The 27,177-nt window shown below is 38.6% G+C and overlaps 2 protein-coding genes across 5 annotated transcripts; both read left to right on the plus strand.

Annotated features, from left to right (window-relative positions):
- The first annotated feature begins 74 nt into the window (after positions 1-74).
- On the plus strand, positions 75-13,329 carry GOLT1B (golgi transport 1B). Its single transcript, XM_090275479.1, has 5 exons — positions 75-244; positions 6,303-6,394; positions 7,539-7,717; positions 8,611-8,692; positions 10,801-13,329. The coding sequence occupies exons 1-5, from the start codon at positions 220-222 to the stop codon at positions 10,837-10,839; spliced, it is 417 nt and encodes a 138-aa protein (XP_090131605.1). The 5' UTR covers positions 75-219; the 3' UTR covers positions 10,840-13,329.
- Positions 13,330-19,533: 6,204 nt separating this feature from the next.
- SPX (spexin hormone) lies at positions 19,534-27,177 on the plus strand. 4 transcript variants are annotated; one of them, XM_090272899.1, is made up of 7 exons: positions 19,534-19,780; positions 20,238-20,318; positions 20,525-20,582; positions 21,185-21,247; positions 22,499-22,609; positions 25,728-25,787; positions 26,156-26,170. In XM_090272899.1, exons 2-6 carry the CDS (start codon positions 20,292-20,294, stop codon positions 25,742-25,744), a joined length of 276 nt encoding a protein of 91 aa, XP_090129025.1. In that variant the 5' UTR covers positions 19,534-19,780; positions 20,238-20,291; the 3' UTR covers positions 25,745-25,787; positions 26,156-26,170. The 4 variants fall into 4 exon arrangements, with proteins under 4 accessions (XP_090129025.1, XP_090129026.1, XP_090129027.1 ...); XM_090272900.1 differs by having other exon boundaries at positions 22,499-22,582; XM_090272901.1 differs by lacking the exon at positions 25,728-25,787 and having other exon boundaries at positions 22,499-22,582; positions 26,156-27,177.

Consider the following 27,177-nt stretch of genomic DNA (forward strand, 5'->3'; position numbering starts at 1 on the left):
ACCGCCGCGTCACCGAACAAGACTACGGTTAATCGGTTGATATTGGGAGCGGGTTTAGCCAATAGAAAGCCGTCTTTAAGCTAGGGTGAGGGTGGCTGCGTGTTTCCGGAAGACGTGGCGGCTCTCTTTTGGGTTGTTTCCCGGCTTCATTACTCCGGATTTTGCTTCGCATCCTGGGTTCCTCGAGGTGCCATCGTCGCTGTCCTCCCCGCTGCAGCCATGATTTCCTTAACGGACACCCAGAGTAAGCACCTGCCCCGGGTCCCCGCCTTGAACCCCGCACACCCCTAGCTCGGGCTGGGTCTCGTCCTCCCGCCCCCCGTGCGGGTCAATGAATGAAGTTCCGCGTTGGGGGCGGCGGCCTGCGAAACCTCTAGGACTCTGGGAACCTGGAGGGCTGCCTAGAGGTGGCCAGGGCTGGACTTGCAGTGGCAGACCGGCCTGGGAGTAGAGTCAGTGGCGTTTGGGGAGACGCCCCGAGCTGGGGACCGGGACCTCTCGCCAAGGGTCTGTCTCGCGCTTGGGTCGCGCCGCTCTCTCAGCCCCAGTGAGATGGACGCTCTGCTCCTGCGGACCGCACCCAGAAAAAGTTTGATGTGCGGCGAACGCGGCCCACTCCTGAGGACGATTGTGGACGAGACTGACTTGGGGTCCCCTACACGTTACTGGCTGGTTGTCTGGGAGGCGGTATTTTAAATATCACCTATTGTAGGCTCTTTTTGAAAATATGCTCACTCTTAAATATCTTGAAAACATGGCTTTTGCCAGCCATGGAGGCAACCGTCCAAAAAATCCCTTGAAACGACTTCACTTGTCTACCAGCTAATGCTTTCACAATGGTAAAAAGTCACTTAGTGTTGATTTCTTTTGTTAGTATTGTATATTGTGCTTTGTGGCCTGTTTCATTATTTTAGCATCTCTTTCTGCCTGCCTCAGTTCTGTAGGCCTTTCTTATCTCTAAGGTTGGCATTGCTATCTGTTTCCTTTTCTTTCGGTGTACCATTTTCTACTCCTTTTTACCAGTCTTCATTTATCTTCACGTATCTGCCCAACACAGCGCTACGTACCTTTTGACGGTCGAGATGGTTTGGTTTGGTTTTGTTTTGTCTTTGTCCCGTTTTGCTTTTTCAGCCATGCCTGTTATTTCTTATTCTGGTTAACTGACTTGGGTTTTCAAGATATTGAACAGTCTGCTGAAGTGAAAATAGCACTTCATTTTAAATGCTGTATTTTAAAGTGGAGTTTTAAGGTTTGGATTCAAGTCGTGGCTGACTTGGACGTCACAGAACTTTTAAAAAAGGTGGTGCCTGCACACAGCCAGCCAGTCAGGCTCGCTTCCTTCCTGAGACTGGACTGCGTCTGCACCTTGGGGCCCCCTGCCCTGGCGCAGGAAGGCTGTCCATTTTGGGCGTTTGGCCTCATCTGTTCTGATCAGAGAAAATCTTAAGTGTAGTCCTTTTTTATTTTTTTAACTGTTACAATAAAAACCAGCAACTGTGTAATGGCATCTTCTTTTGGTTTACCATGTGCTTTCATATAAATCATTACACTTAATTCTTATAAGACTCCTGTAAGGTAGAGAGGAGTATATCTCTTTTATAAACTAAAGGAGGCTCAAAAGAAATTCAGTGTGTGGCCATTAGTAAAGTTACAGAAACAAGACTTGATTTCAGCTCTGCTGGCTTAAAAACCTTTGTTCTTTTTACTGTGCCCTACTAGCATATAAAAGACAATACAAACTTGGAGCTCTATCTTAGAATGATGAAATCCTTTCATAGCAAATGGAGTTCCAACAGTAGATAGATATTTATCTTAGAGAATTATGTAGTTTTTGAGAAATTTCATAGGATATTCAGAGCTATTATTATTATTATACACAGTTCTCTGTTCCTCTTAATTGAAATCCAAAATTAAAATTAGGTTGCCCAAGGAAATTAGCAGAATTGTATACATAAATTGCTAGAATTTATTTCTAACTAATTACTTGGAGGAAGTACTTAAACTCTACATAGTTTTTCTATCTTAACTGTAGAGTATTATTACTCCTATCTGAGTTTCTGATTACTGCCTAGATAAAAATATGAATTATTTATCCTGTGCATGGACATTCTTTGATGTTGAAAAGTTAATAAGGACAAGTGCCTGATTTACATCCTTCCAAAAAACCAGAACAAGAGACTTGGGTTGGAATATGAGCAGAATGGGAAGCGTTCTCCTCTCTTTCATTAAGTTGATGAGGAAAATGACATTATGCTCTTTGCTGCTCTTCTGCCAAATGTTTTAATTAGGACAGTGGATTGGGACACAAAATGATTAGTGAACCAAAAGCTCTTTCGACTTCAAATGGTGTTTGTGTCTGTATTTTACTCCAGGTATTGGCCATCATTTTAATGACTTGCCGAGATTACTCAGGGATTCTGATTCTGGGAGAGGGTGACCAAGTACTGATCAGAGTAGGATAAATAACAATTCATGACTATTCTAAGAAATTTTATAGGAGCACCCCCTCTCCCCTCATAAAAACACAGGATTTATTGAGTGGGATAGAGTGGGGCCGTTCCCTTGCTGCCTCTCAATCTTTTATTCATTATATCACAGAGGCTGAAATTCTACGATAATACACAGTTAAGTTCAATTCAGTTGATATTCACTTGAGTTCTTTATTCTGACATTTTCTATTTTTTAAAAGGCATACAAAAGAAAGACAGTGCTGCTTTAAAATATTTAAGATCAGATACCAAAACGCTAACAGTAAGTGCCATTGGATTAAGCAAATCCTTTCTTAGAAGATTTCCACAATAAGCTTTTTGTTTTAGATAAATGCATCTTATTAGATTGCTTTTATCAGATTGTTTGTTAAACACACATAACGGCAAGAGGAATGATGGTTTGATAGCGCACAAGAGGAAAGTAAATGTATTTCGCTGGGTCTGATTCTGGTGGTGATAGGGCAGCTCTGTGTAGGGTTCAGTAACCAGCAGGCTTATGAGTGCACAGGCACAGGAAAGAAGGGGATCCTGGAGTCAATAAAAAGGCACAGCCAGGCCAGTTTGAGACTTTTGACCCCTTCGTATTAGGGAATACTTAGCAACACCATGCTAGTCCCAGTTTTGGAGATGTTACAAAGATCTGCTTGACTACACTGGATTAAGTAGTAGGAATGTTTTGATTTCCATGTTAGAGTTGTTCCTACTGTGGAGTCTTATACTGAGTTTGAATTCCCAGCCTGACTCCACCCCACCAACACCTGTCCTCCCTCACCCCCACGGCTCACCACCACACACATAGTTGCTGATTCTGTGGTCAAGGGTAAGGTACAGACCTCTGAGTCTTTGGTTGCCCACATGAAACATGGGGCTGCTGCTACTTTTTAACCTCACAATTTGTTAAAGGAATTACAACATATTTGTATAAACATTTCATTAAGTGTAAAACCATATTTAGACATTGTCCTTTTTCACTACAGTCAATTTCTAATAGTTTTACTAACGTCGACTTTGTTATATTAATAAACTAATTATATTAAACTTGAATCAATTAAAGATGCTTCCCCCAGAAGTTCAGTGTTCTCTAATGACCTTGAGCTTCATTTAACCAAACACATGTAACCTAAAAGTCTGGTGGGAAGCAGTATGGCATAATAATTAAGCACACAGACTTTGGATTCAAATAGACCTGAGTTCCAATGCTCTACGGGAAGGGAAGTGTGACAGTAGGCAGATTAAGTCAGTTCTCTAAGCGTCAGTTTCCAGCATCTTTAAAATAATGTAATGATGCTTACCTTGCAGTAGTATTGGGAGGATTAAGTTATAAAGGTATGCAAAACACCTTATCATGGCTAATTCTGGTAAATTCTCAGTTATATTGCAATACAGATGTGTTTCCATATATTTTCCTTTCTGAACAAACATCTCAAAAAATTTTATGTACTTAATATAATTTGTGAAAAGATAGAAATTAGTCATATTCATTTAATTCAGCTGCCAGTGATTAAACCCTGGCTACTCAATAGTTATTTAATGGGAATTTACTTGCTCTTATATCCATAATTTTCTTCTGGGAAATTATGTCTGCCATCTAAATAGTTATTTTGGTAAATTCTTTTAAAGCATTTAAGCATAAAAGTATCAGCCTCAAATTTTCATGGATATTAGTTAGTGTCTGTGGAATACGCCTATCAGTGTATTTATAGAAAGGTATCTAAATTCCTTTAGACTAACTCTGGGAGAAGAAGCTAGCTGGAATGGAAGGCAGTAATTAACTGTAAATTGAGGAGGTAGAGGAATTGGAAAAAGGTATATGATATACATGTTCAACAAATCAGAACATTTTACATGGTTAAAAAAATGTTTTAAGTAGCTGTGACCAAAATCTTAGCTTTCTGGAGCTGAGGCAAAAAAGTTAACTAACAGATAAGAAATCACTAAAAGTATATTTAAAACTGTGTTTCAAAAATATGATGGTTTCTGCCTTGACTCATTATTTTATGCATTTAGTACTTATAGGTAAAATGAGGATTGGTAACTGTTTCCTGAAAACAAAGCTAAAATTAGGTGACTTAGTGGATTGACTGTGCTTTTATAGTATTAACAGGGAAGTACAACTGTAACCTTAGAAAGTTCGATTCTTCAACCTAGAAGAGCTAAGTTCTGGAGAATGTAAAGGCAAATAAATTATTAGTTTTATGTACAGACTTCAAAGCTTACACTTTGCCCACAGTGTATATATACTCAGTGTTTAGAACAGTTGCTGACATCTGAGAGTTGATCAACAATTCTTTGTTTTTGAAAGAAAGAGCAAAAACTCAGAATATTAGTATTTGGTAAAACAGTGTTCTTTGAAACATTGAAGAGGTGATTTCAGGACTTAGTATGTGAATGAATTTTTAGTTCAGATAAATTTGTAGAAGATAAATCTATAAGCCATGACAAAGTTAATAGTGATACCTGACTTTTTGAAACTTAACTTTAGAGAAGACTGCTACCTTATTCTCAAAATATTTCCTGTTTCCACTGTTTTGAAGTATATTGTGCTAACTGCAGTAGCAATTTCTAATGGGTTATAGAAGAAATTAATTTTATAGAGGAAAGAAAGAACTGCAGATATTGTTCATTAAAAATAATAGTCATAAAATTTGATAGGAGATAAATAGTAAAAGCAAAACCATATATTTATGTCTGATGCCAGAGGGATTCTGGGGAGGGGAAAAAAATATATAACCAAATGTTTAGAATCCAGATGTATCTTTCTCTTTTACGGATATGTTTGTAAGAAATGCTCTCTCATATAAGAATCAGACATTCCATTTATATTTTAAATTTCAAGTTAATTTGCTGATGTGAATTTAATTTGTTATATATCTTAGTGAATGTCATTACAAAGTTAACCTGCAATTGTTCTCAGTGGAAGTGGAATTCTTGCAGTGTTTCAAGGAAAAGAATTTCCTGAGACCCACATGGGAGGATGGGGTTCCGTGGTAAATTTTACAGATGATGTAAAATTAAGGGGGTTCCCCTCCTGACTTCCCAATGTCCCATCTCTCTCTGTCTTGCCATGGAAAATGTCCAGTCTTATCTTCAGCAGGGCCAGAATAGAGGCCACTGCCCAGTTTCTGCTCCCTATTAAAGTACAGTCCAGTCCACATCCAGCTAGCTCAGCATGTGTTTCCAGCTGCAGTCATTGCTGTGCTGAGGTATTCGGGCTCCTGGAACCTGCATGTGGAGTCTGCACAGTTATGGGCCACGTGGCTGCCAGGGTCACATGGCCATGGAGAGAACAGCCAGTGCACCATCCAAGTGTGGGTCATAGGGTGAGAGAGACAGACAGACCGAGAGACAGACCCCTGGGATTATAACTGGGAACTTCGGTTTGGACAGATTAGGTGCTTTTTCAAAATGACTGATCAACTTCCCAAGGTTTCTTGTGATTTTGACAAGTTTACACCCCCTAGTTAGACTGACAGGCCTCAGTGGTCCAGCACCACCCTCTATACCCCTCAATCATCTGACACCAGAGGAGGGAAGGCAGAGCGGCAGTCCCGGTGGCAGAGAGATGCTGTAATCCCCTGGGATGTGCAGCTGTAGCTCTTGGCTAAACTAGCAGGCTCGAGCTCCAGTTTTATTAAGCTCAGTGTCTAAATCCCTTTGCTCTGTTTACTTGGCTAAATACTGATGGTAACACAATTTGGGGGACCTATTTCCTTACATCAGCCAAAAGAAAAAGTGAAAAATTGTCTTAGTTTACAGGGATTTTAATGTCACTGTAATGTTGTTCTACCCTTAACTGTATAACTTATATTGCAGAAATTGGAATGGGATTAACAGGATTTGGAGTGTTTTTCCTGTTCTTTGGAATGATTCTCTTTTTTGACAAAGCACTACTGGCTATTGGAAATGTGAGTTTTTCAATATATATTTTAACTTCATAGGAAAATTTTAGCTACAAATGAAATCTTGCCTGCAGTTAAATTTAGGGAAAATAATCCACTACTGCTCATATAAAGATTTCTGTTACATTCTCTGTTTCCATCAGGAATGAAACCTGTTAGCTTTCTGTTTAAACAAAAGGTAAACACTTAATGAGGTTTTCTAATTCCATGAATGTTTGATATATGATTTACAATAGATTAAATCAAGACTGACTCTGAATAAAAGAGTTAAAAATAGATAACATCATAGCCCCCTTTAAACATCTTTGAAGTGTATATTACCATTGGCCTTTTAATTGCAAATTGGTAAATGTAAAGGATAAGAAAATTGTTCAAAATTGATGTTTTAATAAATAATATAAACAGTATTGGTATCCATATGAAGCTTAACCATTGGCTTAATCAATAGTTATATGAAATATTTTTCACTAAAAAAAGTTAATGAAGAAAGACAAGGATTTGGGAATAAATCTTGGGGAAAACCGAGCTTCTAATAGATCACCATTTCTTATCCACTGCCTAAAAACATACAAAATATATGTATGTTTGAGAACATGTGGCTGTATTTTTAGTACTGCTGCCACCAGATAATTCTGGAATCAATAAAACTAGAATCCTTTTCCTGGCTTTGCATGTTTTCTTCTTCTGTCACCTTGGCCATGTCAGTATTTCTCCAATCCATATGAGCTCCCATAGCCCAGGGGGAAGTTTGCAGAACCAGGTGTACCTCCAGGTGACATATTTATAGGAATCCTCCTTCTTTTGCCTTGCTATTTATCTGCCTGATTAAGCCATCTCCCCCCAGCTAACCGTGGGAAAACCACTGCTGTTGCAGATGCCGGTTGATAACGTCTAACCAATCATTCCTTGTTTCTCTTTTTCTCCATTTAATCAAGATGGAAGATTGAGAATAGCGCAGTACTACTACAGCTCTCACACGCTTAGCCCACGCCTTAATTCTGTTCCTTGGTGTGCACTGGAGTTTTCTCCAGCCATTTGCCCACATTAAAATCCAGATGTGCTCCTTTTTTTATATTTAGCTTTGACCTTTTCAAATTTATGCAGCGTGCTTACCTACTTTTTCTATGTTGCTTTTTTTTTTCTTCTGTAGGTTTTATTTGTGGCTGGCTTGGCTTTTGTAATTGGTTTAGAAAGAACATTCAGATTCTTCTTCCAAAAACATAAAATGAAAGCCACAGGATTTTTCCTGGGTGGCGTATTTGTAGTCCTTATTGGGTGGCCTTTGATAGGCATGATCTTCGAAATTTATGGATTCTTTCTCCTATTCAGGTAAGGTAGTCATTTTATTTTTTTCTGTTTCAATAAAACAGTAGGTCAAATAATTATTTTAAAAAAACCCAGATAGTTTCATCAGCATGAGTAAGAAGAGTATAATTTTCTTAAATGAATTTTTGTTTACATTGAATCTTTTATTGCAGTTTTTGATATTTTAATCAACTATAAAGTGCTTATCAGGTGTGGATAATTGCCTATGTAAGGGTATGAATTATCTTGTACTTTCAATTTAATAAAATTCATTTTATTGGCCTTTTAAGGCACTGTCTTTATGTTTACTATTTTCATCAACTAAAAATGATAGATACACAGATAGATCCAGCGTTTTAATATGTAGAACCTGATATTGCATAGTTGATGCCTCTCTTGATAGCAGTTTCTTTAGTGTATATAGATATTAGAAAATTTTGTACCAAATACACTATGGGGGATTTTAATCAGTTCATATTTTACAAATGTGCATTACCAAGTGAATAAACAAAGCTCTGCAATGTAAGAAAATACCTTTAAGTAAGATTGGTTTAATCTTGGTTCAAGAAATGTATATTCAATACTTTGTCATCTGTCTGCCGGACACCATATTACCCATAGGAGATGTAAAGTTAGAATAAGTGCCAGATCTGCTTTAGAGAACCCATTTCTAATATGGAAAATAGATAAAGATACTTGTAGGACATAGTAGTATGCCGTTATAGGTATATATGTAAACTTATATAGGAACATAATTAAGGAAGGAATCAAATCCTGGGAAATGTGAGAAATGTTAAATGAAGTTTGAAGTCTCTAAAATATTCAAAATTGTAACAGATTCTTTTTACTTGGTTAGCAATTAATTTTGGGAGTAGAGAATGTGCGAGTACAGAGAACTATTTTTTTCCTTCTCCTAGGGGTTTCTTTCCTGTGGTCGTTGGCTTCATTAGAAGAGTGCCAGTCCTTGGATCCCTCTTGAATTTACCTGGAATTAGATCAGTAAGTAATCCTATACTTAGAAATAAAATTTCTAAACTATCAAAATAATCTTTAGTGCTCTTTACTTCCAGAAATTGGAGTAATTAAGGCATGATTAATTGATGTTTTTATTACAATATAAATGATTGCATCACAAAGATTATGGTTACCATGAGTACCAGAGAAAATAACATTGGCAAACCCATAAAACGTGAAATTTTGTTACACTGTATTCATTTACTGTTCTCTATTTTTTAATACAATTCGGACTGACATGCTATGCTACCTTTCACTTTGTGAGTTCAGCATACTTTTCAGGTAACCTTTATATGATCTCTAATTTTAGAAGCAATAATGTAAACATGACTATTTCTTATGGATTTTTTTTTTCTTAGACTGTCTCACCAAATGAGGTGCATAAGACAAAGGAAGCAGTAGTGTACTGAAAGTGAGATGATAAAATTCTGTTCCCAGCTCTCTGTGTGATTTGAGTGGTCTTGTCAAATCTTTTTTTCCAGTGTGGGCCTACAGTTGTTTACAGACTTATGTAAATGTTTCTAGAGCAGTGGTTCTCAACCTTCCTAATGCCGCAACCCTTTAATACAGTTCCTCATGTTGTGGTGACCCCCAACCATAAAATTATTTTTGTTGCTACTTCATAACTAATTTTGCTACTGGTATGAATCATAATGTAAATATCTGATATGCAGGATGTATTCTCATTGTTACGAATTGAACATAATTAAAGCATAGCAATTAATCACAAAAACAATATGTAATTATATATGTGTTTTCCTATGGTCTTAGGCGACTCCTATGAAAGGATCGTTCGACCCCCAAAGGGGTCGCGACCCACAGGTTGAGAACAGCCATTCTAGAGATACAGTCCATAGCATGTATCAAATTCTCAAAGAACTAAAAGTACCACTATAAGTCTAATTTTAGTTTTATCCTCAAGTCAGTTGTAGAGTCAGAACCTTACAGTCCAGGCAATTTACATATTAGAAGTTACCTTTGAAGAGAATATGTTGCGCTTTTTCACCACCGCAATTTACCTTAAAATTCTAATGAACCCATGAGTATTTTAAGAGCAAATTTTAGTTTCTGTGTGCCAGTCACCTATTTGCCATAATATAAAATTTAAAGAAAAGATGTTGGAACCTAGACTTCATGGGTGTATCCTGATTTTATTAGCATTAGTCTCCAAACTCATACAATAGTCAATGTTGTTTATACTTAGAATGGCATTTGAATTTACAGAACCTTCTAGTTATAGAATTATAATCACTATTCATGTCCTTAATTTAAGCATTCTTCAATATTTGCATAATGGGTACCCATTATGTTTCCTGTTATTATTACTTCATTATAATAATGCTTCAGATTTTGATGGTATTATAACCACTTTGGTTACTTAACTTTTAGCATCTTCACTATTATTTTGTGTCAATATTTGCTTGTATCACCCATCTGGAATGCTGTGAAAGCCCAGTTGCCTTATGTTTGCAGTGAAGTAACCAAAGTAAATAACCACTTATATTAATATGCATTAACACCTATATTCAGTGATTATAAATTTATGCTTACATCACTACATCTATGTTTAATGTCATTGTCACTTTAAGTCTATAGTCCAGATATACATTTAAAGTATTTTTAATCAATAGCTGTTGTTAATTATTGAACTTAATGGAGTTAAATCTGTTTGTTCAAAGACTACATAGGCCCAGAAGAGATCCACAGTAATGGTCAGTTGAAATATCTTATTGGGTTCATTAATGAATGAATGGCTGTGACATTTCAGCTTTTTATTTTATTTTTTGTTAAGCTATCAGTGTTAACTTCATTTTATCCAATTTTTTTATTCATTGTGTTGCATTTCTCATGTTGCATCCTTAAAGTCATATGTAGAACATGTCATGCAAAAGCAACTTCTAGAAAAAAAAATGTTTTATACACATCGATGTGTCAGAAGATGGTGGCAAGTAGTACCGGATTAATCATTGTCAGTCATACCTTAAATTTCCACAGATCTTATAACTCTGCGTTAAATCACCACTTAAAATGTTGGTGTAGTATTTTATAATGCTGAAGGCTTTCTTTTAATTATGTTTTTCTTCTCCTTGCAGTTTGTAGATAAAGTTGGAGAAAGCAACAATATGGTATAACACCAATGAATTGAAGACTCATTTAAAATATTGTATTATTTATAAAATCTTTTGAAGAATATTCAGCACAAAATTAAATTCCATGAAATAGCTTGTAATGTTCTTTACAGAAGTTTAAAATGTATATCTACAAAGTACCAACAGCAGTTAACAAAGAAGCCATAAGAATAGGCTTCTAATCAGGTGATCTAAGAAGTCAGCAAGAAAAGTGAAGGACATGAAGTCTGTTACAATGAATATTGAAACTCTATCTGAGGAGTCAGCAAGCAAACTGAAGGAGATGAAATCTGTTACAATGCATATTGGAACTTTCCACAATGTGTGAAACAGCCATCCTGAGAGAGCTATGGTGCCTGACTCTTTTCTTTTTATTTTGAAGGTTCAGGAGCACCCACCCATAGGCATTTGCATTTTAGAAATGTCCACTGCAATTGAAAAAATATGTCAGTGGTATTGTGTCCCTGAAAGTGATGCATGAGTTAGACTGGATTACACGATTGGATTATGTTATTTTAATGTATTAAAACCAAGGAAAACCCAGTTTTGATGTATGAATCACCTTTTTTGGTAAACATATGGTAGAAATAAAACTGTGATTCTTCTGAATCTTAATATTTTAAAGCCAGCTGAAAATCTGACATAGGTGTTCTCTGTCGGAACATGCAAAGATCATTCTTTATTAGCTTTTAGTTTCTAAATTATAGTTGCCTAAGCGCTTCTTTGGTCACCAATGCGCTCTGGAAATACTCTTCTTAGGAGTCTGAGACTGCATCTGTCTCTTTCATTACATGTAAGCATTTAATAAAAACCATTCTTGGCCATGACATAGTCTGTTACATAGCTTGTCTTATTGAATGGTCTTTTATTTAAGATACAATTTATGCAAACCAAATGGATTTTCCATGTCATGATGTAGGGTTATTTTTCCTTCTATTTAAAAAAAAAAAAAAAAAAGCGGTTGTTTATTATGTTTTTTACAAACTAAAATAACTATTGGTAATGTTTAAGACAACATGTTAAAAGGTTAAACTTAAAGCTGTTTTTTAAGGGCTATTCATGTAAGCTGAATTTCCCCTTATTTTCAGTTTTTTTATGGCATCAAAGTCAGTATGTATGCTTTTTATCACTTCATCTTGAGTTGTGGAGAAAATATCTGAGTTCACATGCTGAGGTTATTTTACTGTATTAAACTGGTTACAGTTTCTTAAAAATATGACACTAAAACAATGATGTCTTGGCAGGCAGTAAAACACCGGTTGTTTTTTCATTAGCAGTTTTCTACAGTGGCAGTTTCTGTGGTAGATATGGGAACACATTTCAGCAGCCATAGGACTATTTGTTTTACCACTAAATGATTGCACTATTTACTTTAACAGTTACAAAAATTTTTAACATAAAGTCATAATTGAAATTTGTGGTTTTTATGTACAAACATGACTACAAAATGAATTATGGTCTGTTACTTTTACTTTCAAATTTCTTGATGTGCAGAGAGCTCCCAACTTTGCTTGTTTAAAGAAGGAAAGACTTGGTATATAATCTAATGGTTCAGGCTTGTGGGATACTGTCTTTTTGGTACTGGCATATGATTTAAGAAATAATCTGTGAAACATAGATGATAATTGACAAAATGAGACTCCTACCTCAATAGTTCATGGAATAATAAGAGACGTAGTATTGTGTCTTATGTTCCTCAAAAAAGTAATATCCTCACTTGGAGAGTGTCAAATATATCATATTTTGGGGACTGACTTAACACAAGGTGCCCTGTAGGATTTGTTATACGTATTTTTGACTGACCCATATTATTTACAAAGGCTAGATAATTCTACCTTTTTAGAGCAAGAGCAGTATCTGTTAATGTAAGGAACATCTGTTGTTATTATAACTCCTTCGTGGACATGAATTTCTATCAAAGTGTTCTTTGCACTGTAACAGATCACTTTTTCAACAATCTTATTCCAGAAAGCATTATCAGACAGAAGCGTGTAAAGGTTTTGCTAATCTCCTGGTCCTTCCTAAGATTGAGAGACTGGAGCAGTTTTCGATTTTAAACAAGTCCATGGTTAATCTCAAATGTGAGTTTGGGAGTGCATGGCAGCTTTGTATGTTTCTTATTCAGAACCATTGAGGAGGCTCTATTTTTAAACATACTAATCCTCCAGTAGTTCAGTTTTTCTAAAACATACTGTTTCTTCCTTTCCAAAATTAACCTTTTATCTCAGTGACAAAGAAAACAAAATATTTTGATTATTGCTATAAAGATGGAGGAAAAAGGTCTAATTGTACTTAGCCTTAAGTGTTTCTGGCATTGTTCAAATATATTTTCTTTAACATACCTATTTGGAGTGTTTTTCTTTTCCCCTTATAAGTTGTAATTCCTAGAATACTGCTGCTTTAAAAAGTCTCAGTCAGACTATATGACCTAACAACTCAATATTGTAAATACACTTGTCTTAATCTCTCAATAAAAGGGTACTTTTCTATTTATTGGTGATTGTTTGTCTTAGTGAGTTCGGGCTACTACAACAGAATGGTTGGCTTATACAATAGACAGTTCTGGATGCTAGGAAGTCCGAAATCAAGGTACTGGCGTATTCAGTTCCTGCTGGGGACCCTTTCTCTTGCTTGCAGATGGCTGCCTTCTCACTGGGTCCTCACATGGTAGAGAGAAAGCCTCTGGTATCTTCCTCTTCTTCTAAGGACACTAATCCCATCATGGATGGCCCCACCTTTATACCTTCAACTAAACCTAATTACCTCCCAAAGGCCCCACCTCCAAGTGCCATCATATTGGGTGTTAGGGCTTCAACATAAGAATTTTGGAGGGATACACATTAAATCCATAACAGTGGTCAAGTGTATCATTATTATGAAATTTTAAAAATTAAATTAATTATACAATAGCCTACCTTATTTTAATTAGCCTTATGCAATTTTCTTTTTTACAAAAAATGTCATCACATCTTTCATTTCCAAGTTGTTGTATACATGTAATCATAACTGGAAATGGACTTCAGGTAAACCAAAAAGGCAGTGAATTTAGAACTTACTGAAGCAATGCTTAAATATTTTTTTCTCAAGATGGAAGTAATACATATTTAAGTATTTGTGACAAACCACTTAACATCTGCAATATCTGAAGTGTCTGGATCATAAATTTTGGTAAGGCCAAAAAGAAAAAAAAACTTGCCAAGTCTATCACTTCAGGTACTCAACAAGTATTTGTTGAATCCAATTAAACTGCAAGTCTTGACTATTGTGTGATGAACTTGAAATCTTAAATCTGTTGTTAAATATCCAGCATATCTTTCTAACTGTCCTCGGGGCTGAAAGGGTCCAACCTCTGCCCTTTTGCTACCTGTATCCCTGTAAGAGGTTGTACACAGAAGTAGCAGACCCCCAAATCTTTGATAGACTGAGACCCTTTTCCATGACCTTACCTCCACGACCTTTCAAGACATAATTAAAAGGTCACCTCTATTGATCTTTCTTGACCCACTAGGCCAAAAGAGCTGGTCCTTGTCCTCTCATAGAACTTCCCACTTGTTTTGTCTTTATCTGGTTATGGGAAAGAGGTTTTTGCGGTTCAAAGCCTTAAGTAAAAGAACAGTGGTAAAGACATTGGCTGATGAATGGGGCATTTTGTTTGGAGTGCAGGCCTTCTCAGTGTCCCCTAAAACTCCTAAGACTGGTAACCATTTTGGGGAAATTATTTTTTCCAGCTGTTTGTGAAACAAGTGGCCTATGGCGCAAACTGGCCCTGGCACAGAATAAGGCCAAAGTAGGAGATTGAACCCAACGACTTAATTCATAATATTTCAAAGTCCTCTCTATTCTTTCCAACAAAGTAATTGGGATATTTTAGTATCATAATAGCCATGTTGCCGAAGTAAGCTCACCCAAGATAGGAGCTGTTTTCTATGTGAACAGTAATCACTGACCTTGTAAGAATGCAGTTTCAATGGGTCCTGAACACCCTTCAGTCAACTAGAAAACTTCAGATAACATCAGCTATGCAGGCAAAATAGTCTCCATTGAATACGCCTTTTAAAAAAGCTTAGGATCCAATTTGTTCAATGCCCGCTGCCTGGTCAGCAGAATAAATATCAGCAGGAAAGAAAAAAAAAAATCAGTGGTTTTGTCCATTTGTTTAAATCAAATGATTTTTCTTGGCCCATCTCTAGGTTTAGACCTATAAAAACCTTAAAACTTTTTGATTTAACAAAAACACTTTATTGGAAGTCAATGCCCTTTTAGAACAAACACGTTCTGGCATGCTACTTTGGATAAGACTACAATATTGATAATATGTCAAAACCATTCTCTTGTGCATATTATACTAAAAATGGCAGCTTTGACGTCAAACATCTGCTTGTGAATTTATTAACTAAACTTATAAATAAACCACATTCATTTATTTTTCTTTAAAAATGTAAATTCAAAACATGGTTTAAGTGGTGATTCATTTCCCTGTTCCTTTTTCGAAACTTTATGTGTCTGATATGGAGGGAGGAGAAAGGCATTTCACTTGTTTGTTAGGTAACTTAGTAGTTGGATTTCATTTAAGATTTATTTAAATCATAAATATATGCATACTTTTTATTTTATTGCTCTTTTTTGGGAGGTACTACAATCTCTTGAAATTAAATCCTAAAATTAAATATTTAAAGGAATATTAAGATTTTTACCTGGTTTTGGTGTTAACCTTTTAGTTTTTAGGGTTTTGTTTTTTTTTATCATTCCCCTCTTCTCAGGGAGTGGCAAATACTATATTAGTGCATTGGCTCTTTCCTGCTTATTCTTTAAATAGAGTAAATATTTCTCAAGTTTCTATCCACAAATACTTTCTTGTATTTCATTCTCATTTTACTAACCAAACTCATTTTCTTGTCTACACATGACAATGAAGTCTGAATATCAATCTCTCAGATTGATATTGCAAGTAGCATCAGCCCCTCCCACCTCAATCCCCAACCCAACTCACCGGTTCTCTCCCCATCCTCCAATATTTCTACCACTAGCCATTCTCCCAGCCACACAAATATAAGGCTAAGATTTTTTCACTTCTCATATCTTCCAAAGCTTTACTCTTCAAAATGTCCAATGATCAGTAGAGTAGCATGCATCAGCATCACCTGGAAGTTTATTAGAAATGCAGAATTTCAGGCCCCACTCCAGCTGTACTGAACCAGAATCTGCATTTTAGCAAGATTCCCAGGTGATTCATTAATACCTGAACAACTGCTCTTTTAGAAGAAAGGGACCATCTATCTAATTCATGGTACTTTAGCACACGGTGGGTACTCAGGTCCTTGTTCAATATCTGCCTATGTGTGTAACTGATTCAACTGAATATTGACATACTTTGGATCCTGCCCCTCTTGCCTTCTATGCATTCTTTTTTTGCAATTCTCTTCTTCATCACCCATTTCTCCTTCTCTACTGATCATCTCCGTCAGCATACATGTCCTGCAATTGGTTTCTTAGTTGTCATCAAGAGAAATCAACAAAATGGACTGATATGAACAAGAGGCCTTCATTATAAGTACAATGGAGGTGGTAACACCACCTTGGAATCTGCTGTTAGCCCTGGAGACAGTATTGCCCCCACAAACTCAAGCTTACTACAACCATTGACTTGCACTTGCTTCCATTCCAGCTCCAGATTGCCCATGTGAGTGGGTGCCTCTGATTGGTGAAGCCTGCGTCAGTGCCCACACCCTACCTGATATTCCTGGGAAAGTCAGGATCTGGTATTTTCAGCTTCTACAATAGAAAAAAAAAGTCTCTGCCTCCCACCAAGAGTCATAATTTCATCATTCATAAATCAGGGGATTTTAGGAATTCCTAATTTAGGAAATTTTAGGAATTCCCTAAAAATAAAAGGGTTCAGCCCTGGCTGGTGTGACTCAGTGGGTTGGAGCATTGTTCCATATACCAAAAGGTTGCGGCTCAATTCCCAGTCAGGGCACACTTCTGGGTTTTGGATTCAGTCCCCAACTGGGGCACAATGGGAGGCAACCAGCTGATGTTTCTTTCACAATGATGCCTGTTTCTCTCTCCCTCCATCTGGAATCCATGGACACATTCTTGCGTGAGGATTGAAAAGAAAGCTTAAATATAAAATTAAAATAGCCTAGACTGTTGAGGCTATTGGTTGGATGCTGTCCCTCAAAGTAAGGTCACCTGATCCACTCCTGGTCAGGTCACGTGCCTGGGTTTGGGTTTGGTCCCCAGTGAGGGCATGTACTAGAGGCCACCGATCGATGTGGCTCTCTCACACTGATGGTTCTCTCCCTCTCTTTCTCCCTCCTTTCCCCTCTCTCTAAAAATAAATAAAAATAAAAGGGTTCAGATGTTACTGAGGCCCTCCCCAAAATATATTTCCACCACACTCTTTAAAAAATATTCATTTTTCCTCTTCCCCTTTTAGTGAAATTCCTAAAAGAGGTTGTCCACGCTGATTTTTATTTTCTCATATCCTATTCACTTTCATTCTAAACCAATCTAATTTATATTCTCAAAAACCATCATATTCCCAAATTCAGTGTACACTTCTCAGTTCTCAACTAGTTTTGTTACAGAATGGAGGTGTCCAAAAAATACCCCAGAGCTTGCGGCTGGGCGATGGGGAAAAGGAAGCAGCTTTTAGGATGCCTTTTCATGCCTGGGGCTAGTGGCTGGCAACTTTGTTGCGCAAATGGCTTTGATGCTTCCAGGGCCCAGGGAGATGGGAGGGGTCTTGGACCATAGGATGGCACTGAAAGAGCTTACAGAGCCTGCATAGGGTTCTGTGAATGATCAGAACTGGTTGCCACACCCACTGCATCAGAGGACGCAGTCAGGGATTTAAAAATGGCACCTGCGGACATTTTAGCAGGGCTCTCCATGCTGCTTTAAGGAGGTTCTCCATGCTGTTTTGAGAGGGAAACACCATGCGACTTTGAGAAGGCAGTTTACAAGGAGGCTGAGAATCCACACAGTTCTGCATTGAAAGCTGGAGGGCACCACAACACAGACGAGATCTCTCCAGTCAGAATTGAGTGATTGGCAGCTACCGGTAAAGCTGAACTGTGTCTAGGAAGTAGGGAAACTGTGTTTCTAACTTTTCTAAAACTAGCCTGGTTTGCTAGGGGGAGGCAGAACTATGTGTTTGTGGGTGTTTTAAAGAACTTAAGACTTAATGGCAGAAATCCGCAAATAATCTAAATCTATATAACTTTTAAATAAACAATTATTTTTCTTTTCACTAAACTCTGGTATTGAGAGTTATAATTCTGGCAGTGGGCAATCGGGCCCCTAACTAAACAGCCTGTGGGTTCTGTTTCAAATCGGAGCAGCTCAGGAGTTCTATTACAGTTTGACTTTTCAACATAATGGATATTCTACTGGCTTCTACCATCTCCTGGAATTTCTCCTTTCTTTCTGATTGCTTCACCTCAGCTTCATTACTGGCTCTGCACTCTGCTTATTCTCTGTACATTTATTTTCATAGCCCTGTCCCTACCTCTCTTCTTTAAATCCACTCACTCCCTAAGTGTTGTCATTCAATCCCAATCTTTTTCCTGCCTTAAGATTCTTAGAATTCTTAAATATGATAATTTTTGCCCTTAGAAAAGTATCTATAGGCTGGTGACCTCTTTGCTGAGCTCTATAGAGTTTTGCATTTCTAATTGCGTACTTCCCACTTTTACTTGTATATCTAACATACATTTTAATTTTAATATGCGCAAAAGACAACTCTTAATTTCCCTCTCTTAAGTGCTTCCTTAGGAATCTCTCCAACTTCAATATAAGGTTTCATCATTTATCTTGTGTTTAAAGCCAAAAACCTAATAATCATCCTTAATTTATTTTTGTCATACTCTTATCTCTCATTTATCCACAAGTTCTATATTTTCTACTTTCAACTTGCACCCCAAATTCATTTACAGCTCTCCATTCCCGGCAAGTACCACCCAAGCCCAACCCATCATCATCTCTTCTTATAACCATGGAACCAAACAACTGGCCCATTTCTTCCTCTCCAACCTCAGCTCAAAGTGCTGTCCCCTGTTACCCACACAATTCTGACTCCATTGGTTTCCTTCCTGTTACTCAAATAAGCCTAGCTCTTTGTCAGCCCAAGATTTTGCTTTACTCTCTTCTGCCTGGAATACTAATTCTCACTCCAACTTATCTCATGTCTTATTCCACCTATCCTTCCAGATGCACTCCCCTTGATTTTGACCTTCTCTAAAGTAGCTAACCACTTGCCTTATCACATCATGGTGCTACTTTATTAAATATTTAAAACATTCTATAGTTACCTTATTTATCTGTTTACTAGTTTAGTGTTTCTCCCCTGATTAAAAAATAAGCTTGATCAAAGAGGAGCCTGTGTCTTTTAAATGCATGGCTGTGTTCCTTGAGCTAAGAAAAGGGATGTCTAATGCATAGCAGGCATTCAATAAATATTTGTTAAATAATTGAATGGATAACTAAGTGAATAACTAATGTCAGATTCCACTGAGATTCCCTAACCTTTTCATTTCTGCCCAAATGATTCATCTTTAGTCATCAGGGATAACTTGATAGCTAATACCGAAAACAAGTTTTCTTACTTCATTTATATAGTTTTGATTGGGCCAGGAGTTATTAATCATTTTCTTTGATAATGATGATGATGAGAATGCCTTGTAAAGCTAGTGGGAAAAGCAAAGGCAATAATGCCGATGTTTTCAAAATATATCTCTGCTGATATGGTCAGTATCTAAACAAATCATTTCTCTACTTCCTGCAACTGAATCTTCCTGGAGGAGTCATCAGATCCTCTCACTCTTGGACACTGACAGGAAATCCCTGTGGACTCCCTCACGCTACTGAAGTGCGAAGGAGGGGTCCTTGACACTAAGATTTTTAAAGCCCCGCTTTCAGAACAAGATTGGAAAGCTCACAGGTAAAGTTCTATTTATTGCAAGTTCTGGAAAGGAGCAGACCATGAAGGCAAGTAAAGGTTTTATTTACTTAAGACTTTTTAACTATTTTTTAAAAAGCTTTATAGCTTTTACGTATTGTGTTGAATAAGCATTTTAGAGGGTAAACAATGTGCTTTAAAATATTAGAATAATTTGATATTATTAAGAAAAAATTCACTTATTCACGCAATTCGTTATTTGGGTTAAGGAACATATATTTCTAAATAATTTTTTAAAAATAGAACTCCTGTGGATTAACTTAAAGGTAGACTGGGGAACCCCCCCCCCCCAGCACCCTCCACCCGTCCCATTCTGAGTATTAAAAGACAAAGTAGCAAAAAGTAAGGGGTTTCAATTGTCCTGGCGCCAAGAAAGGGAAAGGAAGCCTAAGATCCTACACACACACAAATGACTTTTTCGATTGACGGTTTATTGTAGGGACTCAGAAGTCTGGTGGCAACAACCTTGGCTCTTCTCCTGGTGTTTTCTTTCATGGGAAATTCTAGCAGTGCACCACAGGTACTCAAACAAAGAAAACAAAAACAAAAAAAGGGCGCTTCTCAATCTTCTTTCCTTTTTTTAAAAAAAATCTTTTCTCCCTCTCCACATCCCCATCCTTTCTTCTTTTCTGTTTCTTTTCTCTCTTTCCCTTCCTTTCTTGTTTTTAATAGAAGGCTGGGTTGCAACGCCTTATTAACTGCTTTTCTCTTCTCCCTGGATTGTAGAGACTCTTCGAGAGAAGGAACTGGACTCCTCAAGCTATGCTTTACCTGAAGGGTGCACGTACGTTTGAAATACTTTGCTCCTCTTACAGCAGTAAAGGAAGGACCTTGGGGGTGCATGGGTCCACGGAATAGATGGGGAGCTGCGGGGAGAGAAAAGTATCGTTTCCTTCAGTAATGGAGGTCAAGGTCATCCTGGTCTCAGTTAAACAAAGGAAAGGGGTGGTGACGGAAAGGAGGTGCGGGGTCGGGAGTGGGACCTGGAGCAGGGGGGCGTTGCTGGTGGAAGAGGCTGTCTCTGAAACCCTCGCCCTTGCCACTAAGGACGACTCTGGGTTTGCCTGGGAAACACTGCATGGCTGGTTAACCAGACCGCCGCTCCAGAGCCCCTCAAGGCGTAGGGCAAGTGTGCTGGGGAGGAGAGGGGAGCGTGAGGGGCATGCGGGGCGGGGAGGGGGCGCGCGGAACCTCCCTCCGGGTCTCTTCATCCGCGCCTGGCTGAGCCATGGGTTGCACGCCGAGAGCCCGAAACCCGGCAGCCCAGCGCTGGCCGCTGTGTCCCCGCTTCCCGACTTGGAAGCTGGCGACGCAGAGTGGCTGTGGTTTATCCGCGATTGTCCCGGACCGGAGGGCGCTGAGCCCTGTGTCTCGTCGCCTTTGCAGAGGGGCGCCGCTTCATCTCCGACCAGAGTCGGAGGAAGGACCTCTCCAACCGGCCTCCGCCGGGTGAGTGACCAAGGGAGCCAGGGGGCCCGGCCGGCGAATAAGAGCAGGACCGAGAGGACCAGGCGCGCTCCGTCCCACGCTGAACGGAAGCGTCTCTCCTGCTGGCGGGAGCTCAAGACGCCCTGCCCGAGAGGTGGCAGAGGTTGGGAGGCTGTGGCTGCGACTCCGCAAGCTTGATTTGGTCGCAGGTGCCGAAAATGGTCCTCTGGCCCCCGGGTGTGCAGAAATCCCGGGGCCGTTATCCAGGGCCTGGGGTTCAGCCCCGAGAGATAAGGAGGGGGTAGGGAGGATTACAGCTGCCCCCAAAATGTGCCTCCCCGTTATGACAGGACCATTACACCGCTTCCTCTAAAACACTGTTTATTATTATTAAGATAATGATTTACCTGGAAACTTCAAATGTGTGCCCCTTATATTACTAGAAATGGCTATCAAAATGTCCCAAATCAGATATACTTGATAAATGGAGTCTATAAAGAATGGTACCAGGGACTGGACCTTTCCATGCCTGGATTATAAATATACAATTAATTTTTATGAAATTTAAAGATTGAAAAGCTAAATATAAAAAGCATACTTATTTTGAAAAATACCAAACTTTATGTTCAGCACATAGTAGATGCTTCCCAAATATTTATTTACTTTCTTCAAGACTGCAGTGTAATTGAGCTTATTTACTTTGCGAGGATAAGCTGTGCTTTCCCATTTCAGTTGTTCCTTAAGTAAAAATTACGGTTTGTGTTGAATCAGGATGTTTTGTCTTTTGTCAACTTAGATTTGAAATAATTTTGTATATTTAGCAGATACTCTTTCAGTCAAATAATTGCCATACATGTGACCAAGACTATAGATTACCTCAAACTGCTTTGGGAGAATGAAGAAGAGATCGTTCAGGCTCCACGCAGGATCACATCTAAACCTTTCTGCCCAGACATTGCATGTTAAGCTCTGAAGTGGGAAATTTCTCATGGGCTCTTTATCTTAATCCTTCTTGTTTTCACGAAATTTTGGGTTGTATATAGCTTAAATTCTCTTCCACACCCTGTAAATGCACAACATAACCAATTGTAAGTAACGTCCAAGGGAAGTGTGAAAAGTTTCAATTTATAAAAATGTCTTCTGTGTAGGGACCCTTTACTGAGCAATCAAAAATCTATTTCTTAGAGGTTTTTTAGTGTCACAGCATAATGGGAAACGATTTATCAATATGAATATTGATAATAGGATCTGTATACATTTTTGTTTCTCCAGAAAGACGAAGTTCAAATGCCCAACTGCTAACTCTTCCAGAGGCAGCAGCTCTGCTGTTGGCTTCCTTGCAGAAGCAAGAAGAAGGTACAAGTATAGTGACCTCTTTTAATGGTAGGACATACAAGCTTTGATGAGTTTTGGGGTTCTGTGTTGAGTACAACAAAGCTGCTTTTAGTTGTTCAGATTCTACAAAATAATCAACAGTTGCCCCCACCCCAGAAATTCACAGAATATTGATTGCTTAAAAACCAGTATATTTCTCATTAAAGTAAATATTAAGAACATAAAAATATATACTTGGTGAGACTGGGGAATTTCATATGAATTCCACAGTCCACAGTCTACTGTAGCCTTTATTTCTCTTAGAACTGAAAAACTTCAGAGTCCAACTTCATTATTTTATAGTTCAAAGACCTGAGGCCAAAAGACGTTTAAATAATTGCAAATCCAATTGCTCACTATGAAAGGTTGAACTAAATGAAATTGCTGAAGATCACCCCCCACATACAGTTTTTTGTTTTTTTTTTTACTTATAAACGCAGCAATTCCATATGACTTACCCTAATAGATGTGGGCCAGTTCTGATACTAAGCCTGTGTACTTTTTACTACACTAGACAGTTTCCTCTATGCCAGGACTAGGTGCAACCTTCAAACAGAGACACTGTTCGTGTAGCATTAAAACAGCTATTTGAGGTCTTCTGGCCAAGATGGAGGCCTAGACAGACATGCTGCATCTCCCTCTACAACTAAGAAGGAATAAAACTACCTCAAAACTAGAAACAACCAGAAGTTCCAGAAAATCAAGCTGCATGGAAGTCCAACAAACAAAGATACAAAGAAGAAATACTCATCTGGACAGGTAGGAGGGGTGGAGCCAGGGCAGAGAGGACACGGTGTGGTGGTGGCAGCAGTGGTAGCAGCAGTGGCAGGCTGGCGGAAAGCACAGTTACACCTTTTAAAAAGTCAGAAGGGACACCTGGGGAACGTACCCAGCTCCTCACCAGACTACGCAGCTCATGGTCTCAGCACCAGAGGAAATCAAGCCTCATTGCTTCTGACTGTGCAAACTGGTGGAGGTTGGAGCGGAGGCAGAGACTGTCAGTCTCTCAGCAGAGTCCACTTGTTTAAAGGGCCCCCACGATCCTAGAATGTCCCATCTGCTCTGGGAACGATAGCCAGGGCAACAGCTAGAGAGGCAACAGTCCCATACGGAAGTGGGAGAAGTGCCTGGAAAAGGAGTGAATGCCAAGCAAGCAGCATTGTTCCCTCTCAGACCCATCCCCACATACAGCTCCACAACGTGGTGAAACAGGTTGCCCTGTACTGACTAATACCTAAGGCTCCACCCCTTACAACATAACAGGAGTGACAGCTCTACCTAAGACACAGAGGCAAACAAACACAGGAACCTGTCAAGATGAGGAGACAGAGAAGTATGGATCAGATCAAGGTTCCAGTGGGAGGACTAAGTGACAAGGAGATAGACAACCTAACAGATGAGGAGATAGCCAACCTAACAGATGCAGAATTCCAAACACTGGTGATAAAGATGCTCACAGGCTTGACAGATATGCTTGAGTATGGCAGACGCATAAGAGAAGAAGTGAAGGCTATGCTAAGTGAAACGAAGGAAAATCCACACAAAACCAATGGTGAAGGGAAGAAAATCAGTGTTCAAATCAATGATTTGGAACATAAGGAAGAAAAAAACAGTCAAGTAGAACAGAATGAGGAAACAAGAATTGAAAAAAATGAGGAGAGGCTTGGGAACCTCTGTGACAACTTTAAACATGCCAACATCCGAATCATGGGGGTGCCAGAAGGAGAAGAAGAAGAGCAAGAAATGGAAAACTTGTGTGAAAAAATAATGGAGGAAAACTTCCCAAATTTTGCAAAGGAAGTAGACATACAAGTCCAGGAAGCACAGAGAGTCCCGGGCGAGCTGGACCCAGAGGGGACCACACCAAGACACATCATGATTAAAATGCCAAAGGTGAAAGATAAAGAGAGAATCCTAAAAGCAGCAAGAGAGAAGCGGAGAGTTGCCACAAAGGGGTGCCTATAAGACTATCAGGTGATTTCTCAGAAGACACTTTGCAGGCAAGAAGGGACTGGCAAGAAGTATTCAGTATGTGAAATGCACAGACCTACAATGAAGATTATCCAGCAAAGCTATCATTTAGAATGGAAAGGCAGATGAAGTGCTTCCCAGACAAGGTAAAGCTAAAAGAGTTCATCATCACCAAGCCATTATTATATGAAATGTCAAAGGGACTTACTTAAGAAAAAGATCAAAACTATGAACACTAAAATGACAACAAACTCACAACTATCAACAACTAAATCTAAAAAATAAAAACAGAATCCAACTAAGCAAACCAGAACAGGAACAGAATCATAGGTGTGGGGATCATTTGGAGGGTTATCAGCTGGGAGGGGGAAGGGTAGAAATGGGGAAATGGTGCAGGGACTAAGAAGCATAATTGGTTGGTACAAAATAGACAGGGGAAAGTTAAGGATAATATAGGAAAGGGTGAAGCCAAAGAACTTATATGAATGACCCATAGACATGAACTAAGGGGATGAGATTGCTGGAGGGAAGGGGGGGTTCCGGGGTAGAGGGTAGCAAAGGGGGAAAAAATTGGAACTACTGTAAATTCAGTAATTGGCACACTTACTGAGAGTGAAGTTTTGGGTGTGATTGCTGGGAACGTTTGCAGAGCCAGAAAGGTAAGTGAGCTAGAATGAAAAAGGAAGAGCAAATTTTAATGAGAGGGATCTTCCTTAGAAACTTAAGCAGAGTGTGTGGGGAGAGGAAGTAGCCAGAGGCAAAATGTTTCTCCTCATTCCCTCAGTTTAGTTACAATATAATTTGAATGCCTGAGTTGCATTTTAACTTGAATTGCCAGTATATTTTGAACTATTGGAGATAATGGATTGTTCTTTAAAGAGGAAAAAGTACCTCAAAAAGAAAGGGACATTAATAGAACAACAATTTTTTTTAAAGGCATCCTGTATATAGTTTACTGTAACAAAAATATGTCATATGGGAATCTAAAACTTATGCATCAATTTAGCTCTTCTACCCAATTTCAGAATCTCAGGACTCCTGGGAGTTACCAGCTGACTCCTTAGCTATCCAGGCCCCAGAAGTGATACCTCGTGCTCTAAAGTCTTGCAATCCTGTCCAACTAACAAGTGTCCTTTCTGTCTCATTTCCTCCCCAGATTTCAAGCTCATCTAATAAGGGAAGATGTGCAAATGTGTTCCTATGTTATCTTCCCCAAGTAAGATACATTTTAAATATAGAGCAAGCCAGTGGTTCTAATGCTGAGTCTTTCAGACCTGAGGGATACTTAGAGAAAAACATGTGGCCTTTTCAGATTTCTATCAAACACATCATGTTACAGTTTCATTCCGTATGAAGAGTCAGATGTAAAATGGGAGTTCCCCCAATATGTGTCAAGCTGAGGAAAAACATAAAATGAAATCAATCAAAAGTCATTATGGGGGGGGGGGGGACGTTCAGTAGCAGAGTGCTCTTATTAACATATCTTAGGAAACTAAATGTTTATTTCCTGAGGTTCTCTTCATCTTTTCTTTTTCATAAAAATGGATAGTGTGTTGATTTTATGTAATTTTTTTTCTCTTACAGCTGGAAAAGAAAACTGATCAAACCAGATTCCTAGATGACAGTCTGCTAAACTGGTGAAGATGTAAATTGCACTCAGTTACAGTTCTATTTTGTTGAAGACATGAATCATGTGAATAAAATTTGTGGATCCTTTTTACTTCATTTGCAATCTTAGGAATACGCACAGCTAGTTTTATTCTTCTGGAAACAAAAGTAATGTGGAGTTATTAGCTGAGGATATCATTGACTTATTTTTTTATTGCTTCAGGTCCTGTTTAGATCATTTTCTGTATTACTCATGAATTTTTTAGCACATTTACAATGATAAGACTGAAGAGTCTTTATAGTGTTCTTTTCATTACAACAAATACCCATCTTGATTTAATCGTCATTAGTAGTTGGTTTTCTCATTCTGTCACCTGCTTGTCACTCAGCAGGGAATCTCCTCCTTTTCCCACCTCCTGGGAGGGTGAGGGGGAAGCGTGGCCGGATGAGAAAAGTGGGGTGTGATTCTCTTAGCAGTTCATCCAGGAGAAGTAAGTTGTTACCAAGGGAAGGGGGAGGGGCGACAGGGAAGAAGCCCTGTGATTAGAACGCCTGAGCTCAGTGGATGAGAAGCATCTTTGGTGAGGCTGGAGCAGGTTGTAGGTTCCGCAGCTTGGAGCTCCCCCTTGTGCCCTCTGGGATCTCCCTGCATTCAGTTTAGAAACAGGGATCTAAAAGTTACTGGGAAAGAAGACACACTCTGCTCTTCTGTACATTGTACAAAAAGAACAAACCAGATTTTTGAGGTAACCCATTTTCCATGGCTAAACAGACTTGGCTTGCTCTAATTGACTAAAACCCGAGGCTTTAAAGGCACCATGATAATGTAAGTGCATGGAAATATGCCTAATTTACTCCTTTTAAAAGTCAACTTGGATTCAATACTACCTGAAAAATATATACACACACATATACCTATTGTACAAGCATAATAATGTATTTATTTGTAATTACAATATAACAACCATGTTAATTATTTTTGACCTAATTAATTGGAA

The sequence above is a fragment of the Furipterus horrens genome, unplaced genomic scaffold, assembly GCF_987537825.1.
Source record: "Furipterus horrens unplaced genomic scaffold, mFurHor1.1.pri manual_scaffold_4, whole genome shotgun sequence".
Lineage (NCBI taxonomy): Eukaryota > Metazoa > Chordata > Mammalia > Chiroptera > Furipteridae > Furipterus > Furipterus horrens.

What these genes read in the sequence shown, in the direction of transcription:
- GOLT1B (XM_090275479.1), top strand. Translation starts at nt 220, where the DNA reads ATGATTTCCTTAACGGACACCCAGA. An exon ending in TTCCTTAACGGACACCCAGA is followed by an intron (nt 245 to 6,302) that starts GTAAGCACCTGC and finishes CTTATATTGCAG; the next exon opens with AAATTGGAATGGGATTAACA. An exon ending in CACTACTGGCTATTGGAAAT is followed by an intron (nt 6,395 to 7,538) that starts GTGAGTTTTTCA and finishes TTTCTTCTGTAG; the next exon opens with GTTTTATTTGTGGCTGGCTT.
- SPX (XM_090272903.1), top strand. Translation starts at nt 20,292, where the DNA reads ATGGGAAATTCTAGCAGTGCACCACAG. An exon ending in GCTTTACCTGAAGGGTGCAC is followed by an intron (nt 20,583 to 21,184) that starts GTACGTTTGAAA and finishes TCGCCTTTGCAG; the next exon opens with AGGGGCGCCGCTTCATCTCC. An exon ending in CTCCAACCGGCCTCCGCCGG is followed by an intron (nt 21,248 to 22,498) that starts GTGAGTGACCAA and finishes TTGTTTCTCCAG; the next exon opens with AAAGACGAAGTTCAAATGCC.